Source organism: Diaporthe citri (assembly GCF_014595645.1).
Source record: "Diaporthe citri strain NFHF-8-4 chromosome Unknown scaffold_9, whole genome shotgun sequence".
Lineage (NCBI taxonomy): Eukaryota > Fungi > Ascomycota > Sordariomycetes > Diaporthales > Diaporthaceae > Diaporthe > Diaporthe citri.
In genome coordinates this window covers 1,407,487-1,426,903 of record NW_025064854.1, presented here as the reverse complement: position 1 = coordinate 1,426,903, position 19,417 = coordinate 1,407,487, and the positions used below count along the sequence as shown (strand labels likewise).

The 19,417-nt window shown below is 56.0% G+C and overlaps 3 protein-coding genes across 3 annotated transcripts; 2 read left to right on the top strand and 1 right to left on the bottom strand.

Moving 5' to 3' along the window:
* Positions 1–1,468: 1,468 nt before the first annotated feature.
* Positions 1,469–3,514, bottom strand: INS49_015519 (uncharacterized protein; the record flags this gene model as incomplete). Its single annotated transcript, XM_043176198.1, has 5 exons — positions 1,469–1,562; positions 1,615–1,759; positions 1,818–2,298; positions 2,352–2,767; positions 2,836–3,514. 5 exons carry the CDS (start codon positions 3,512–3,514, stop codon positions 1,469–1,471), a joined length of 1,815 nt encoding a protein of 604 aa, XP_043019653.1.
* A 2,790-nt stretch (positions 3,515–6,304) lies between these two features.
* Positions 6,305–8,158, top strand: INS49_015518 (uncharacterized protein; the record flags this gene model as incomplete). Its single annotated transcript, XM_043176197.1, has 6 exons — positions 6,305–6,450; positions 6,508–6,999; positions 7,057–7,334; positions 7,394–7,446; positions 7,506–7,666; positions 7,852–8,158. 6 exons carry the CDS (start codon positions 6,305–6,307, stop codon positions 8,156–8,158), a joined length of 1,437 nt encoding a protein of 478 aa, XP_043019652.1.
* Positions 8,159–16,125: 7,967 nt separating this feature from the next.
* Positions 16,126–18,261, top strand: INS49_015517 (uncharacterized protein; the record flags this gene model as incomplete). Its single annotated transcript, XM_043176196.1, has 3 exons — positions 16,126–16,188; positions 16,257–16,421; positions 16,492–18,261. The coding sequence occupies 3 exons, from the start codon at positions 16,126–16,128 to the stop codon at positions 18,259–18,261; spliced, it is 1,998 nt and encodes a 665-aa protein (XP_043019651.1).
* Positions 18,262–19,417: the final 1,156 nt, after the last annotated feature.

Sequence of the window (19,417 nt, the reverse complement as noted above, 5' to 3'; positions counted from 1 at the left end):
GTTGGGAGGTGCAGGTGGTCGCGATGTCGTGTCGGCAGCGGTGGTGGGATGCCAGATTCGAACAGGCTGTGGTGTGGTGGTTGTTGGGCTGGGTTTCGCAGGCTGGTTGGGTATCGTCAAAGGGGCGGTGGGAGTCGCAAGGGAGGAGGGGCCCTGTTCTTTGCAGATCTTCCTGTCTAACTGTCAAGAGCTGTGTGTGATTTCAGAGAGGTGTGAACCGGCGATAGAGCAATAGGCAAGCCCGTCGCAGAGGGGATTGCATCAAAGAGGGCCTTTGCTGATGAAGGAAGCTGGTCTTGATTTCCAGGGTGCAGCACAAGCAGCCGGCAGTCAGTCACAAGGCGATCGATGTTGACGTACTAGGGTTGCTGTACGTATACGTACGTACTGGGCCTGCCCAGATGCTTTGCTGGCTTTCCGAGCCAACCTTGCAGGGTTAGCGTGGGTTGTGAGGACAAGACAAGCCACGGTGGGCGGGTCCCAGGGCGGGCCCAGTTGAGGGGCAGGCGGCGGGCAGGTGCTGTGGCTGAAGCCGATCGAGGCCGCCGTCCAAGGGGAAGAAGGGGTCAGCCAGCAGCAGGCACATGCTTCCGCCTTCTGTCAGGGGTAACGCGGCCAAGGCCGTCCCGGGTCAGATGGATGAACATTCCCTCCCGGTTCATCTCAAGTGTATGTTTTGTTATTAGTATTGAGCTAGTCTCAGATAATGCCCTCTTCCTTGACAGGTGCCTGGTTTGCTGTTGAGTAAAGCAGTCGTTTTCACCAGCGGTTGGGAATAAACAGTGCAACTGTGTAGACTACATCTTCACAATAGCCTTACTCGATGTAGGATGATTCTATGGATTGGGGATTTGCCGGTGAAAGACCTGGCAACGGTACGATATTTCTATACTTCACCACTTCACGACCGCGCTCTTCGCCTATGGGTATAGAAACTTCCTCAAGCCACGTCCGAATCCCTATTGCCAAGAGAACTCTAGCTGCTCCACGCAGCCTCTGTGAACCGATACCGAAAACACCCAGTTGTATTCCACCTTCGCTGGTTTCTTCCACCCAGACAGGCCAGCAGTTTCCCTCTGGTGCAATGACGACGCCAATGATGATTGTCCAAGGAGCTGGGGGGTTTTCTTCCCCTGTAGCCTCTCAGATTCCTGTGTGATCCTGATTACCTCCCTATCAGTCCCCCCCAAACGCCACGGCCGGAAGGGGATACCCGATAACGTTGAACTCCTAAAGTAATATGATTAGACACTCGTATGTACACGGCCAATTGGCAACGCAATCAGAGGCTGCTTCAGCTCGCGAGCCTTGGTGCCAGTTAATGATCTGGCGTCTGGTATCGGAGACCCTGCTGTGTACTGGTCCCGGCCCACACACCATCCACAAACATCGAGCGGTACCATTCAGTGGTCAAGTAGAGGCCTCGGGATTCCATTTCTGGGCTGAAGTAGAGGGGCCAGCCGAAACCCTATTTCTGGCCATAGACGCCCTCTACCTCGCCCGCCCGCTCTCGCTCAGCATGATTCTCGGTCTGTTGCAGTAGTCGGGCTTTATTTGACCATCTGGCACGTGTCAGACGCTACACATAGATATTCAACGTGGGCCACGACTTACAGTCTGACTACGCCGTCATCACCGCAGGATGCCAGGAGGCACGCATCAGTAGGGCTCCAGGCCACGGCGTTACACCGCGGTCGGTGACCATCCAACTTTGCGACCGAGTGTCCGCTGTTCTTGTGCCAGATGAACACAGATCCATCTGTCATGGGCCTGTCAGCTATTGTGGACAGTCAAAAGACGGAGTTGCTGTAACTTACCTTCAGAACCACTGATGACAAAGTTCTCGTTTGCGCCACCGAAATCGCTCCTGATGAGGTATTCGCCACCGCTGTGACCTTTGTACTTCTGCACAAATGTGCGGCTGGCAATGTCGAATACCCGTGCCTCACCATCCTGCTTGTTGACCAAGAGATACTTGGAGTCCTTGGTGATACTCACCGACGTAGGCCTACTAGGTAGCTCCATGTCGTATTTCAGGCTCTTGGTTGCAAAGTCATAGACGTGGATGTGGTCCTCGTCGTCCATGGCTACCAGCCAGCGCCCGTCTGCCGAAAGGGCAAGGTCCTCGGTGCGGTTCTTTTTGCTCCAGGTGTAAATCTTTTCGCCTCTGAGATTCCACGTGCATAATGATCGCTCTCTGTCGAACGCGCCGAGCACAAATGAGCGGCCATCAGGAGCCCACACGCAGCTACTAATGGGTTCTGAGAAATGATCGAGGTGACGTATCTCCGTTCCAGTCTGGACAAACATGTCAGCAATGATGTCGTTGGGGCCTCTCTGCCTTGACTTACTTTCATATCCCAAATCCGAGCATAGCCATCCCGTCCGCAGGTCACAAGCATGGTGTCATCCGGGCTCCACGCAACGTTACCGACACCGCCCTTGAGATCCGCCAAGCTGAATGCCAGACCAAGTGTTTCCACGTCCCAGATGAAGACCTTGTCGCCCGAGCCGCACCCTGCCAAGTACTTCCCATTGTGGGAAAAGCGTACTTGCCAGACCTCTCCGTCCGGCTCCATGCTTGGTTCCATAAACTCAATGATGGCTTCGGTGGGAAAGCGGCTTGGGTCGCAGGTGTGATCCGAGTATAGAGATGGCGAGGACGAGCTTGTGTGCCATATGCAGCTTTCGGCTTGTTGATCCTTAAATTGCTGCAACAGCACTGCCAATCGGTGTTCCGGCAACATGACAGATGGCGATATGCACCCTGTGAAAAGCGTCAGCTGGGAGTGCCATACTAAAAAGTGAAGCGGGGCAGGGGGGTTTGGCGCGTACTGGATAGTTGGGACAGCAGGTTGTGTCTGGATTCACCATGTGCACCGTCCCATGCCGCCTTCGCTTTGACGTCGTCTGGCGTCCGACACATAATAAGAGGGGAGAGTGACTCAGCACCGTTGCGATTCAGAGGCGTCAGCTCATTACGAAGCACCGTCAGGGCGGGCCTGTAGTCCCCTTGCTCGAGGAGCTCCAGGAACTTTTGTTGGCGTATGCGAAACCTCATGTCGTCGCGGTCGACCCCCTCTGCCAGTACAAGGCCGTTTCCGGCCCGGGCTGCACCATCGCCAGCAGTGGCCGCTCCAAAAAGTAGCTGCTCTGCCTCGGTCCACTTCCCGCTCAGCACCGACGCCCTGAAAGCCGCGACCGTAGGGCTCTCCAGCTCGTACCCGCTCTCCCTGCTGAGATTCTCGGCGGCCGACTGGTAGCCCATCTCGGAGAGGGCCTGGATCATAAGGCGCGTGACCTCCTCCCGGTCGTGGCCTATGTAGTCGCGGGGAGGGTCCCGGGCCGCGGCCTTCCCGTTCTGCACCGACGAACCATTTACCGACGAGGTGACAGCCTTGTGTGTTCCATTAGTCGAAGGCGCAGGGAAGGATCGTTGTGGTGCCCGAGGTTCGGTGGTAACCGCCCTGGTTGTCCCGTTTGAACTTGCCTCTCCATCGCCGTCGGCTGACATGCTGCCTGTGCGCGTACGTTTGGATGCTCGCCAGTCGTTTGTGGTGTTGTGCGTGGCAGGGGAGCTCGTGGCCCCTTCAGGGAGCTGGGCGGAGCCGTCGTCGGCGTCGGCCCGTCGTCTCCGGCCGAGCACCTGGCGGGCGGCGGAGTCGGTGACTGAGGCACGAGCTCCGTGTCTCGGGGTGTCTGAGCTGGAGGTGGGCACGGCTGGGTCGGTGCTGTGGTGCTGGGAGGCCGCAGGTCCGGTCGAGGATGGGGCAGAGAGGTCAGTGCTGGGAGAAGATCGAGGACGTGGCGTGGTGGATGGATTGTCGGCGCTGGATGGGGTTGTTATGGGGGCGGTCGAACGAGGGCTTCGTTCCGCCACGGCGTCTTCTGCAGGAGTCTCTATCTCCCGCTGCGTACCTCCGCTGACGGGGCGGAAACGAAGGGATTAGATGATAGGGTATCGGTGCTCGGGGCAGGTCTAGGAGGTTCGGATGAGCGTTGGTCGCCTGCTGGAGGGAGTGTCTGGAGAGTCCCTGTCTTCTGTCTGTCTCCTCGTGTGTGAGTTTTTGCGTATGAGTGTTTCTGGGAGAGAGGTCCTGGGAGAGTCGTCCTAGATGTGTACGTGTGTGTGTGTGTGTGTGTGTGTATGGTTTATGTTGTATGTGGAGTCTACGGGAAGGGTCAGGAGGGCCTGGATGACGGCATCCGCAGGGCGTGGGTCATCTGGACATGCGGCAGGCTGCTAGCAGTGGTTGCTTATCATGCTGTTGCTTGGGGCTGATTGTCTAGCCGGCCTGCCTTGCCTTGCTTGCTTGCTTGCTTTCGTTGACAGTGTGATAAAGAGACAAGAGATGCTGCTGGTGGTGGCGGTGGTGGTGTGTGTTGTCCAACCACAGTAACACTGCCAGCTGCGGAAGAGGTGGTCTGGTTGATGGGGACCGACACATGTGGTCAAAGAAGCAACCTCGAGAAGGTGGGATACACACCCACCGGCAAGCACCTGTGGACAGGGATCCGTTGGGCTTGGAGAACCTTGGGGACGGGCCCTGGTTTGCTGGGAAGGGTGGTGGGGAAAGCCACCTAACAGCCCGACCTCCAGGCAATAACCGTACCCGCCTAATCACTTCAAGGTTGTAGACTGCACACGTATGCTCACAATATCACAATAGCATACTAGAAACGTTAAAACAGTCCAGGATGTGACTGCAGGTGCTCAGTTGTCGGTGCTCGTCCTCACACAGAATGCAGGAGGCTGTTCCTCCCCCGAGACCTCCCCAAGAAGATCCCGAAGCACCTTCCCAAGGTGGGGTTGCGAGTGAGACTCCGGAGGGAACTCGCCTATCCTGCCACCTCGACAACCTCCCTCTGTCTGTCCCAAGCAAAGTGATGCCCCCCCCTGTCGTTTTGACTCACGCTCCCCCCTCTGCATAGAAAAAAACAGCCCTTCGCGTGCATGCCTACGTAACATATGCACCCCTTTTTTTAATCTTTAATTATCTTAATTTCTTTAATTATTTCTTTTATAATTATTTTTATAAGCTATTTTAATATTTAATAATAAAATAAATACTTATAAAAAAATATAAAATATAAAAATTTATATTAAGTATAAAAAAGATATAAAAAAATATATAAAAGGTATAAAAATATTATATAAGTATGCTTAATTAAAGGAGGGCTTAATATGCATTAATGCTGCGTGGGCGTATGCGCGAAGGGCTTTTTTTTCTATGCAGAGGGGGGAGCGTGAGTCAAAACGACAGGGGGGGGGCATCACTTTGCTTAGGACAGACAGCTGTTCTGGCCGTTACTGCCTCCGCTGCCTCTAGTATTGGATGGCGTCACATGAGCAGCACCCAAGAGGCGAGCTAGCTGGCTGGTCCCCTCTGGACGATGGGACGACTGGTCATATCTTGCTAGAGGAGACGGCGAAGATAACTAAGATAATGCGCTGCGTTGCGGCAACAGCGGCAGAGGGGAATCACGCTTGCCGTACTGATCAACTGGTGTTCCACTGTCGAGGAAGCATTCCCTCTGAATGGAAGAAACCATCAGACAAATTACTTTGGGTTTTGGGGCCTGATGACGCCTTTGTATCAGGTGAGATAACCGAGTTGCAGATCTGAGAGTGTATTCTGCCAGATGTTGTGCGCGGTATATCCCAATGAAGTCAGGCTGTTTGTTCTGTTTGTTCGGTCTACATCTCCAGTCCACCACCCAAGCCGGCTGCTGCCGGGGCCTTCCTTTGTCTCTTCCCAGCTGCGGCCCCGTACATGAGCGTACCGTCTGTGTCTCCAAATGTTTCAACTCGCTCGACCCCGACGCTGGCGATGGACCCGGCGCGCTAGAGTTACAGCCAGCCGGCGTCCCCCAGGCGATTGGGTCGACCTCAGCTGGGCAGCATGAAAGCCTGCCTGCGCCCGTCTCATCGCTCTGTGGCGCACCTGCGATGCTGGACGCATGATTCGCCTTCTCGGCTGTCGCGTAGCACCCGTAAGGTTGGGAGGGAAAAAGTTGGGAGCCCCTCTCCCACACCCAACCTCACCCTCGGACTCGAGGCTTAGGGGAACCCAGTGATAGGGGCCAGCGCACCTGAGACAACCAACAACCGGGCATGCATTGGCTCTTGTTGTCAGCCCTTTCTTTTTTGACCGTCTTCTCGGGAAGTGTATATTGGCATTTTCATCATTACCCGTTGTTTCCGTCATTGTTCTAGCGACCATTTGATGAAGCGCCTTCATCTGCTTTCACTGTAACATATTTACCCGCGGCTTACACCGTGGCCCCGCGGGGAGCGGAATCCATGTTATCCGAGGGTTTTGCCCCGGCGCCTGAGCGCAACCCTCACCTTTATGGACCCAGGGCGAGACAGAACAGGGCAAAATGCTCACAGCTGGCCGCCGATTTCTTCAGGGACAGTGTAAAGAGGGCTCGCGAGCGGAACCTGCGGTCAGTGCCGATCAGTCCCCGTGATCCTGGTGAGCCGAGACGCTGAAGCTCCTGCAGACAGAATGAGTTGGAGCAACGCTTGAGGGACCCAAGATGCAGCCAGGAAACCTCGTGGACCAACGCAGGTAGGCAGGAGGCCAAGTATCTGCGATTTCTTAGGACCCGCAACAAGGCCGACGACTATGAGACCATCAAACTCATCGGAAAGGGCGCCTTTGGTGAGGTCAAGCTGGTTCGCAAGAAGACGGACGGCAAGATCTATGCGCTGAAATCGTTGGTTAAGACGCAGATGGTCGCTGGAGACCAGGTCGCTCGGGTGCGAGCCGAAAGGGACATACTCGCAGAGTCCGATAGCCCATGGGTCGTCAAACTGTACACGACATTTCAGGATACCAAATTCCTGTACATGTTGATGGAGTTTCTGCAAGGAGGGGACCTGATGACCATGTTGATCAAGTACGACATATTCAGCGAGGACATCACACGGTTCTACGTGGCTGAGATGATTATGGCTATCGAGGCCGTCCACAAACTCGAATTCATACACAGGTAAGCCCACCGGCTGTCAGGGCTCATCCCCAGGGCTTGGCTAAAGTCAGGAGACAGAGATATCAAACCAGACAATATCCTGCTGGATCGAGGCGGCCACGTCAAGCTCACGGATTTCGGCCTCTCAACCGGCTTCCGGAAGTTGCATGATAACAACTACTACCATCAACTCTTGAACGGTGGCGCGGATGGTCCGTCGCGAAACTCTCAGAACTTTAATCGATACTCCGTCAACATCGACCAGATCAGCCTGACTGTTAGCAACCGCGCACAAATCAACGAGTGGCGAAAGTCGCGTCGACTGATGGCTTATTCCGCTGTTGGCACACCCGACTGTAATTTTCTCCAGAAACCTTCATGCCAGCCCCCATTCCAAGTCACTAACTTGTCACAGACATAGCACCTGAGATCCTGACAGGTAATGGATACTCGTTTGACTGTGATTGGGTATGCGGATATCTCCCCCTTCCCCGCCTCAACACCAATGCTAACTGGTCTGAACACAGTGGTCGCTCGGGACAATTATGTTCGAGTGTCTCGTCGGCTGGCCCCCCTTTTGCGCGGAGGACCGGCGAGACGTTTATCGGAAGATAGTAAATTGGCAGCACTGCCTCTATTTCCCGGACGACGTTCGGGTAGGCCACTACGCCGAGCACCTCATCCGAAGGTATGTATTCCACACATACCCATACCCATACCCAGTCCCCCTCCCCCGCCCCAACACACACATACACATGGGGAAAAGTACTCCATGCAGTCCATAACCTTACCCTGCTTCTCTTACCCTACCCAAGGAGAGGAAGAAATGCGCCTACCTGCTCTTGCTCATTTCCCATCTAACCCACCACACAGCCTCGTCTGCAACAGCGAGAACCGCCTCGGCCGCAGCGGGGCCCACGAGCTGAAAGGCCACCCGTTCTTCGCGGGCGTCGACTTTGACAACCTCCGCCGCTTCCGCGCCCCCTTCGAGCCGCGACTGTCGTCAGACATCGACACCGCCTACTTCCCCACCGAGGACCTGGAGCAGCAGGCCGCCAACGCGATGGAGATTGACGGCGGGCTTGAAGCCGCCGCAGCACCCGAGCAGCAGGAGACGCCAGAGATGACACTGCCTTTCATAGGGTACACCTTTAAGCGCTTTGAGAATAACTTCCGGTAAGGGGGGGGGGTGTGAGAGTGGATGGGTCGGGTGATGAGCCAAACCTTCCGCTTGCCCGCCTCCTCCTCTTCAGATTTTGAATGTGGGATATAGGTACACCACGACAATCCTTCCTGTACATTATCTTTCTTGTGCATTTCTGGTTTCCGGCCCCTTGTATCCTTGCCAGGTTGCCAAAACAAGTTGAGTTTGACACAGTTCAGCACAGCGCCTCAATGATAGGACGGGTGCGATATCCTTACTTCTCAGGGTTGCAAGTACTATCATTTTGTATTTCGAGCGAGACCTACTGTTTACAGCTCGGTTCAGCCTCACCAGGTGTATCAAAGCCTATTGTGCGATCTAGTCACAACATGCAAGCCCTTTGCCAACCTCATGGATGATGTTCCACCACAGCTTGAAGTTCGAAATTGCGCTGGATGAACTTCCTCAACTAGATATGAGCATCTAGACTAAAATTCGTGGCAATAACAATCAATGTCAGAGGTTGAAACATCGCCAGCCCATTCCAACGCAGCCACTTATCCAAGGTGTGCCATCGGGGAAAGACATCTCTACTATATTAATGGGACACACGCTGCATGGACGCCGCAGAGCCATTCTTTGCATAGTGGAAGACAATTGGGGGCAGGGAGCCATCTTTTCGGTATTCCCTGAACTTTGCCAAATCAAGGCCAGACTGCCGCTGAATAAGGAGCAAGATCCACCCATATCTCGACAGATTCAACCGCCTTGGTATCACCCAGTTACCGGGTACACCACCTACTTAGAGTGCTGTGCAGCTCAACTACACCCTGTAGCCACCATCGGGCTGTGAGGAAAAGCCCCCGCCAACACCAGCTTCAGACATCGGCAGCGCCCTCGCAAACAATCTCTGCCGCGCCGGAAGACCTTCATCGTGATCCAGATATGTGGAGGGCAAGATCACCAACCCCCCCCCCTCCGCAGCATGGGCCCCTTGACAGGTTGCTCGCTCCCCCTTTCCCCTCTCATCCTTCCTAGATCGCGTGACGGGGAATGCGCAAGTCCCTTTCGTCATTGCTCAGTTCTCACTTTGATACGCCCAACACGCTGACGGCTCGGACATTTACGGTGCGCGTTGCTTACGGTGCCCCCAGCCTTCTAGACGCGTGGGAAACGCTTACACGCGAGGACTGACGGATTGCGCAAGGGATTTGGTCTAGAGCAAGTATTTATGGCCTTGAATGTGTGACCGCACTCCCATGAGATCGTTTTGGACGGTTGATGAAACACATACGTCCCTGCTATCCATCACAACACGCCCAAGATACATGCCCTGGACGATATCTTTTTCACCCTTTGATGTCTCTGCGCGCATATATTGAAGACCATGGTCGACCGCGGGCTCTGTACAGTGACACACAACACCGGAAGATACGGGTGAAACTTGATGGGGCTATTCAGAAACCCAAACCGTACGGGCGCGAAGCGTCATACTTCCTTCGCGGCTGAAGGCGTTCCCCCATTCGAGGAAGACACTGCCGCAGGAGCAAGGCGGCATCCGTAGATCCCCGGCGATGGCTGAGAGCCACATCGGCGGACTTTGGTGCTTGTGAAATTGCGGTCAGACTTGGAGGTGAGTTGGTCGGCTGATCAGGAGTGCCCAGGTGCTGGTGCGAGGCACCACCCATGTTTTTAGAACGGTCAGCTCTCCCAACCAGCTGCCGTTGGAATATACCGGGAAAAGCGTCTCTTGTACCATACTATGGGCGCCTCACACCCATATTGACCTCGCCGTCATCACGAGACATACTCTATCTGAAGCTGATACCAAGATTCTTGACTGAAACACTACGGACGATCTGCACAGGGGCCGGGATGTGACCTGGCCGGAGAAATCTTTGATGCAAAGAAATAACTTGCCCAAAGTTGACCTATATCGAATAGCAAGAACCTATCAACACCTACAACAACTAGTACTAATACCAGCAGACTGTATCAAAAACCCCGTTCTGCTGCATAGCCGAGAGGAGCGGTCTCAATAACCCGATAACATATCACTTATAACACCACTCTTGTGACCCGTCAGACGACCGGGGTGCGAAGTCCGGCTCGTGAAGAATTACAGTTATAGTCTCATTCGGGTCTGATGTGAACCCTTGCAATCGGGACGGGAAAGAAGCTGGGGAGAGACGGGATCCCAGCAGCTTCTTCTCGTCACTTGACTCCCTCCCCTTGCTCGACGACTCTATTATTACCAGCACTCAGACGTCATATGCGGGTGCCTGGTGAGTGCCCCCGGAGCAGAATCGTGCTTCGCATCGGTTGGCATTACTCGTGCTTCGCCCGAGTGAAATGAGAATGAAGACGAGCGACGCTCGTCTAAACGGGGTCTGACAGGTACCGTAAAGTGCTGCCTGGAACCGGGGGGGGGGGGGGGGCTCGAGCCCCGGAGCGTCTCTCCAGGTGGGGCGTGGACTATGGCCGACGTGGTAGAGATCGAGGGTCCGATCTGTAGAGGCATGCGTCACTCGAACAGGGTGGTGGTGATCTCGTCTCAGCTGCGCGCAAGCAAACAAGCCCACGGTGGTGATCATCGTGGGCAGGTCGCATCAGACTGGGGGAACGGCACGGCAGGAGATGAGGGCACGGCCTGATAGACCGGCCGACCAAAGCTTCAACACCCCCCAATATCGCGAGCACACTTCGAACCCGTCGGATGTCACTGAGCCGATTGCAGAATGGTCATCACGGACCCGTCGCTGTGGATCATGTCATTTAACATTACCGACGACCCGGATTGCCTCACCCTGTCGATCGCGGTCCTTTTGCAGCTTCCCATGCGCTCAGCTGCGGGTCCTTGCCTGCCGTGCAGTTCCCAGATACTCGGTATCAATCTTTCGACCAAGCCACTGCGGGCAATCCTGTGCGCTGGAGAAAGCAAGAAAAAATGGGGGCTTTCGTGGAGACGAGAGGACAGTGCAGAGTGGGATGGAAGTAGACTGTGTGCTGGCGGCAGCGATGATCACCGAGAGTGAAGATGGGCCTTGGAAGACAAGCAATATCGACATGATACGAGACGTACCTCATAATGGATCTTCACATGACGTCCACAAAGTGAGAGATAAGTTTCTCGGTTGTTGGCTCTCCGCAGTGTCGGAGCGTGCATGGGCTCGCTTCCACAGAAACCATGTCGTTGGTAGGCCTTCCGAATCCGGCCGTCTCACCTATACGAGGCAAACCCGCCCGTTTGAACCACATGGCTGGTACCATCCGGGGTAATACGTGACGACTTTGGGATCACACGCATGCGAGCAGGTTTCTCTTGAGACGAATCCACTCTGACGGCCCCATTCTGGCTGTGGTCCAGCCCCTGCGCCATATGTACGTGCTGGCGCGTCGGCACAGCATAACTGACGGGGATTTTTCTGAAGGACCTCGGTAGACTCCCAGCGCCCTGGGACTATCGTCAAGGACCCCGGTTGGGTTCGGAGCCCAAACACCATTTTGTGCCATCCTGGTAGCCTGGCTGGCGGAGCGGGACGAGTACTGGGGGCATCGCAAGCTTACCCGCAATGATTTGTGGGATACGTTGAAGGCATCGCCTCGGTTTGATTCCGTGTCGACACAACAGTAGTGCGGGTGCCCTGGCGGAGAAACACGATGCGAGACATAAGCTCCGTAGAAAAGCACCCGAACGGGCCGAAGGGAGAGGGCCTCGGCTGCACCGGGGTATTGCCAGCATCTCATGCAAGCTGTTGAATTTCTCATCGCCCAGGGACCGCCGGGCGGGCTTGGAAAAGCTGCGTGGATAGCGCATTGGCGGCTCAACGGGTGTCAGCCACAGCTGGTCGTCGGGTAGGTAGACATTGACAACACCACCGGCCAGTAGAGTTCCGAGAGCACCCACTAGCACGTGTGAGGATCTTGATGCATGCGGGCCGGGGTTGTCACAATCCGCCGGCGCTTTTGGGGGTTCAGGACCCAAGGGACCGTCAACTGAGGCGGCCTGAACACGCGACATCGGCGAGCAAGACGACCTCCGAGGTTGGTGTCATTATGGCGGGTAAACCACGTGGCGCGAACAGCACCAGTGCTCGGAAGATGGGCGAGAAAGGACGGCTAGCCAGGTGCCAGGAGCCAGTAGGCAAGTGCCAAGCGGCTGAGTGTGAAGGACTGGGTGCAACTCTCCGGCGTGCAGTGGTGTGACTTGAGTCAAGAACCCCCCCAGGAAGCAGTCCTAATGCAGGGGCTGATGGATGGGGACAGCCACCTGCAAGGCTGCGAGATGGCCTGGATGGACGGTTGGCATTAGCATTGACAATGGCGTCTTGTGGCTGCCTGCAGCTGGAGAGAAACTCTGTGCAGTTGGTCAGGCGGGACTCGAGCAAAGTTCTCTAGTTTCAACAAATCGAGGAAGACGCCGGGCTGGATGCCTCAAATGGACCTGGCCTGCACCTAATTTTAGCCGAAGGTATAGCACGTAGTAGGCAAGACTGAGCAGATCCCACGGAATACGGAGTACGGAGCGACGCTTGCACCGGAGGGTCACAGTCGTTCCGCAGGCCGAATAGTTGATTGATTGAGTGGATGCAATTGGATGCTTGTTTTGGGCAGGTGGTGTCGCGAGGGACCAGGTCTCGAATGTTCGGGCCGGTCGGTGTGAAGGCGGCCAAAATTGGAATATTGGAAGTGTGCTGCATCAAAAGCAAGTCTTGACGCCATCAGATCCTGAATTCGTGAAGTGCCGAAGAAAAAGCAAAGAGGAGCAGGGGCGTTTTGACAGCTGGACCGATCGATGAAGCCATCACACCCAGCCCTGCCCAGCCCAGCCAGTCAAACCTGTCACAGTAATAATAATAATAATGATAAGCGAGAAGCCCATATTGACCAGAGGTGGGTGTGCAGCGCACCACACGCCTGGATGCAGATGATCCCCTTGGCCTGAGATCGTTCGGGGCTAGGCTTGCGATGCTGAGATCGATACGGGCGCGATGCTGCCCACAGTAGAAGATTCTCCGGGCTTCTGATTCGGTTGTTTGCGTGGACGCAAGCACTGGGCCAGGTGTGTAATAAGATTGCATTCAAGCGGTGAGGTGTGATGGCTGGAGACCGTGAAGACGACGGCCGCTTCTGGGCTCATCTTGGACGGGACGGGGCCATGCCCGCTCCACTCCGGGATGGTGAGTTGACGAATCGACGACGTGCTTGTTATTGGAGTTGGGATTGTGTTATTAGCCTGATTCGGGTAGACCCGTCGATGACTTTGCAGGGGCCCACACAGTGGGATCAGGCCCGTCAGAACATCAGACGGGAAGGGGTGTGTGGGCGGCAGAGCGGGTAGTGCCAGAAGGAGCGTCTTGTCTTGGCCGTGCGTACATGCCAAACCTGCACTACCTACGTGCGGGTAGACACTGTGGAGAGCCTAGGCCAACGGAAAAGATGGCAGGTGGAAGGCGGCAGGCAAAGCCCCTCCTTCATCTTCACCCTCACAATCGGCCTTAGCACTCTCACCACAACACAGCACAACACAGCAACATGCAGTCCACCCCGAAAGCCCCTCGATCATCTTCCGACAGTGGTGATGGATCGGTTGCCGGCACAGCCCGTGGCTGGCTGAGTGACTGAGTGACTGACTCTCCGTCGACATCATGGATCACTTGACTGTACGCAGCTGTACCGCACCGCATCTGCGCCTTCCCCTGCTGGTGTCGTGCAGCTCAACGGGCGCGCGTTGCAGCGGATGCGATCGAGCTGCGAACTGCATGCGCAGCATCGTTGTTTCATCCATCCACACAGCAGCCTGCCTTGTAAAAAAACGACGTATGTATACGAACCTGCCAGCCACTCTCGCCACCTTGCTCCTACGGGGTGACATGGCCTCATGACCGTTGCAACTCAGATGGCGATCCGTGCCGCACCGCGCGCGCAATAATGTTCTCCGCGGTACAGTATGGTGCAGGACAGTCCCTGCGTTTGGCACCAAGTACTGGACTACTGGGCCACTGGAGCACCAGAGGTCCCTGAATCCACCCATCGGGTCTCACGAATGCAGCAGCCAGGATGGAGACCCCAGAGTCAAAGCGTGACGAAGCGACCTCGGGCTCGCAATTGAACAGAAACGTCAAGAGGCAAAAGAAAACACTCAGGCCCACTACCCCTTGTTGCGTGGCGCCCTCCAAGGCCCAAAACGGTGGCAATGGTACTCGAAGGAGTACAAGTTCCCATTCTAGACCGCAGATTCTAGCAGACCGGCAGACTGACTGCCCTTGCTCTGCTTGGTGATTCGTCATGGGAGGCCACGACTGCTGTCGTTGACTGCATTGCCAGCAGCTTGGGAGCAATGCGGAAGGTTTTCAGAGCTTCCCCGGCATACGATGGTAGATCTCTTGCCCCTCGCACCGACAGAGCAAATCCACGCTCCTGCGTCCTCCTGTTACACTGCAGCTGCGAGCAGGGGACCATGTTGCATTCCCATCGTTGGGACCTACATACAAGGGCTCGAACGCAACCACAGAGAAGCCAAATCTGACCAATCCGAGCCCTATGACAAAGGGGCCGGTCGGCCATATTGCAACAGCGAGGCCCGCCGGCTGGGACGGTCAGAACATGTCAAGCCACACATGCAGGTCGCCGCTGGGGGGTTGGTCACCTTCGCCTTCACCTGACCTCAAGACTCCTGTTCTCGGTCCACACTTTCACCCCCAACAACGCCAGCACACCGGCAAGGGCGCAAGCCTACCGTATCTGCGTGCCCAGTCTTATCTGTGAAAGCCTTGGTTACTGGACCTCGCTGTTACTGCTGCGACGTCCTTCAGGCTTCTTGTTGAGATTTTTCATTTCCAACAAGCGGCGTCCGTCCGTCGTTGGGCGGTGCCCACACAGTTCAGAAACAATGCATTTCCTGCAAATGTGCGCCTCAGACGGGTGCGCACATGGCTGTCCCTAGACCACCCGTCGTCGAAAGCCAAAAGGCATCTTTGATCGGCAATGGAAGCTGTGGAGTCTTCTCCCGTCGGTGGAAAACTGGAAATTGGCAGACCCTGCATCCCATGGTTCCTGGATGGCGACTTCTCCCTGCCGGCTGCAGAATTCAATTCGCTTGATCGAGAGGATCCACCTGCATCTGAGGAGGGAGCTCGCTCCGGCTCAGAGCTGGGTTATTGGAATCGCCCCCAACCCAGAACCGGACCTGACCCATGTACATGATGTGCGCGTGCCTGAAAAGTAAACCGGACACGCGGCGACCACAGCATAGAACGTCCTAGCCGTGCGCTAGGAGGAATCTACCGCGCCGGTACGCAGCAGCCCCTGGCCAGAGAGAGAGACTTGCCCCGGTCCGTTTCAGGCCTGTCAATATCCATCTTGTTTTATTACAACCATCCCGGTATCTTTTCTTTCCACTTCTTCGTTTAATCTGTATAGTACCCACATGCACGATCTGGTTGCAAGCCGCCCCTTTGATCAATGAATGGACGACATGCATGGAGGCCACCTTTTGTGACCACATCGGCCAATTGTCTCGTCTAGATTGCGTCCCATGGGTTATTTCTTCTAGCCTTGTCCCTGTCCCTTCCCGCATCCAGATGAAGAAGACTGTATTCCTTCCTCCCTGCTGCAGTGCTGGCAGGCAGTGACCCTTCGCCTTCCCAAGAATCCGTCCGCTCGTACCCATTTTACTCCCCTCCCCTCCGCTACCTTGACCGGACCCTCGGTGAAGGGCAGGGTGTGCTTGTCTTCTGCTGGATGTAAAGAAAATCAAGGACGAGTGAGCGAGAGACACAGACCTGCAAGCCTTATCCCGGCCTGGCCCCGTGCTGAATTGTTTTGCATTTCTTCTTCATCATGTGTGTCGGTTAATGCCTAATCATTACTTGCAACATTCCTCAACTTGCCTTGGACTGTGCACTTCTCTTGCACAGAGGATCTGAGGATTCTTAAGGTGAACCTGCCAAGGTTGCTCACCCACACCCACATCAGACCGGTCTGTAAAGTACGACAACAATATGGAGGGTTATCTCACTGTCCCGCCCGACAGGGGAACAATCCTGGGACGGGCATTGTGGAAGGTGTGCACCCGCCCCTCGCCTTCTTGCGCCTTGCTTTTGTTCCCGTCGTTCTGACCTCGAGAGAGCAGGCCCGTTACGTAGTTCTTGGGAGTGCTCAGCGCGAAGTGAAGCCCGAGGACTCACCTTCCCAAGCCCAGCCAGGCGCGCGTTGCAAAGACGGCCGAGGGACATCTCGGAGTCAGAGTAATATCTCATTTGATGGCGCCACCTATCTGTCAATATACAAAGCCTCGGTAAGACCATCCGCGTGGTGCCCTCGCACCTGCGAAAGTGAGCAACTGGACTAATTTCATCCTGGCCCAGGACGACCGGGAGCCTATCCAACAGTATGCCGCCAACACCATCGCCCAATGCCAAGTTCAGATGGTTGCGCATCGCAAGCAGGGACCAGTGCTACCAACCCTCATCATCACCATTGCCCCTGATCCTGCCACAGACAAGCTTCGCAAACGTCGGTCGAGTCGAGCAGCAGGTCTCGTTGCTTCGAGCAGGGAGTCCGGCCCGCTGACGTTGTGGTTTCGAGCTGAGGAGGTTACCCGCGAGGGACAGAGTCTCAACGACTGGGCGAGGGCCATACAAGCCACGATCCAACCGAACATGCCCGACGTAACCCCAATGAGCCCGATGTCTCCGGCTTCCAACAGTTTCAACAGCCCCTTCGCACAGCGACAGCCTCGCGACGCTTCCGAGTACTACCAAAACAGACCGCCAAGTGCCCCGAAGTCAACACTGCAGCACAAGACGTCTGCGGCGACAGGCTCGAGCCGGGAAAGACCCCTTACGTTCTCCGACACGCCGAGTCGATCCCGGCGCAGCGACATCTCGTCACTAGCTGGCATCAACGTGCCACCGCTTGCGCCGCAAACCTATGCTTCTGTGATGCCATCGGACTTGCCCTCGCCTGCAACCACAGCTGGAGGGCACTACGGCGGCTTTATAGAAGGTTGGACCACAGCGCAGGGGCGATCTTCCACCCTGAGCTCCCCAGTACGGAACGTACGCGACAGCATGGGGTCCATGCCTCCATTTTCCCCACCGGCAACCATAGAGTCCGGCTCACCGCCAGCCCCGCGAGAGACGATCCTGGACAGAGCGTTCCAATTGCACTGCATTCCAGGGTCTGATCAGCAGGTCCCAGGCGAAGAGAAGTTGAGCTCGCTCGCCCGCTTCGAAGCCTTGATGCAGCAGGCGGATGAGCAAAGGAAGGACAGGACACAGAGGCCACAGACGATGATGAGGCGGCCGGCCTCACCGCCTGCTTCCCCACCGGGTTCGTTGCAGCAGGCTGGGCTACGAAGTGCTTGGGACCTGGACGACTCGTCAGATGACGGCCCGGGAGGCTCGGATTCGGATTCGACCCATGGCGACTCTGGATACGGACGAGAGGACGATGTGGAGGAAGATCAAGCAGGCATCCGTGCCCAGTCACGGAGGACACTCGGCTACGTGTCTGGGCGGCGAACGCCTCAATCTCAGTCTCCTCGTGGCACGATGGGACCTCGGTCTCCCATCGCCTTCAACCCCGAGACGCTGATGGCTTTGAATAGTGGGTCCAACCTTGGTCGAGGCTCTTCCAACAGGCCGGTTTTTGCTCAGAGATCGTACAGTCAAACCCAGATAACCGGCCTCAGTGGCCTGAACCTGAGCGTCAGCCAGCAGCCCCTCGACGTGTCGCCGGGGAGGAGCAGCGTGACCTCGCGCAGAACCTCGATTCAGGAGAGCGTAGGCGGGCTCAATCCGGCGGCGGCTCTATACCGGACGAGCACGATAGCAGAAGGGCAGAAGCGGCAATCGGTAGCGAGCAACGGTAGCAAGAGACTCAGCTTTACCGAGTTCACGAGGAGGTTGAGCAGTACCGGCAGCCTGCTACTCAACGGGAGCCCTAGCGGCGAGACAGAAGCTCAGCCCGCTGGGCTGTCTCGCTCGGCAATGCAGCCTCGTGGGCCGCCGCCCCTCTTCAACTCACCAAAGAACGAGAGGGAGCGTGCTGTGGACCGCAATGCCCACGACCAGATGTGCAGCAGCTGGCGGAACGGCGTGGGTGTGCTCGGCGGCGAGGGTGGCTTCTTGTGAGGGCCTACACCCAAGACCACGGGTGGCGATGTGGCCGAGGATTTGATATCCGTGGTCGATGTCGAAGGATACAGAGGTATCTTCGTCCAGGTCGCTCCCGATCTGGTCACTCATGGCTAGGCGTACATCGCCCAGCTTCTATCGACACGCCAACAAAAGGCCTACGCCACGACCAAGACGAGAAGACCCATCCCGGCTGGCTCTGTCAGGGGGTGCTCCAGATCGTACTTCATTTCTTGCACGCGGAACTTACAAACCATTGTAATGCCTGTTCTTCACTTTTGTTTTCCAGATCAGCAACTCATGACTGTCATGACCCCATATCCATCGTCTATCTCGTCACGGCCGGAACTTTGTGGTGCAAGAACACACAATCACATTCAAACATTATAGGCACTGGCGTTCAAACTGCTTTCCACACCGATATCCCGAGCCGGCCTGCAAATGTCATTACAAAAACCCTTCCTCCCCCATCCTGGGGGAATCAGTGGGAAGGCAGAGAGCATCAAGACACTTTGTTTTCCTATTCTGCATTGGAGGATTTTGGATTTGAGAGCAAAGCGACGTCAGACGCGTCAGGACCAGGACGTCTGCAAGGTGGAAAAGAAATTCAAGCCTTTGTATGCCGCGCATATGCGGGCACGTTTTGCATCTATACACATATACACCTATATATCTCAGCATATATCGCGGTCACCTTCTTGTAGCTATAATCTTCATATTCTCTTCGCCACCCAGGGCGTTGCTGGTTTATTCTCTGCCTCATAAGTCATGCATGGGGCACACCTACGTGCCCAGCATCTGGGTCGAGACTACTGCATGCCAACACGGCGCGGACAGGCCCTCCCCAGTCTTGGAATCTTGCTCGTGCCCGACCCTTGTGACAAAACCAATGCGATGTGCAGCAACGGAGAATACCAGTGACGGCCTCAGGGTACCCCCCCCCCCCCAAAGAGGCTTCTCAGGCGTTGCCGTTGACGGAAGGATGCACTGCAAGTGTGACGGCCAAGCACCGTTCCCGAAGGAGGTGTTCGGGCCCCCGAGGTGCCAACGCCAATGGCAGGCCAGACAGGTCTGCCAGGTCTCGCTCAGGCCCCCGGCGCACCCCGCGGCAGATAAAAGATCCCTGGACGTTGGCGCGTGGCGGTCGACCATC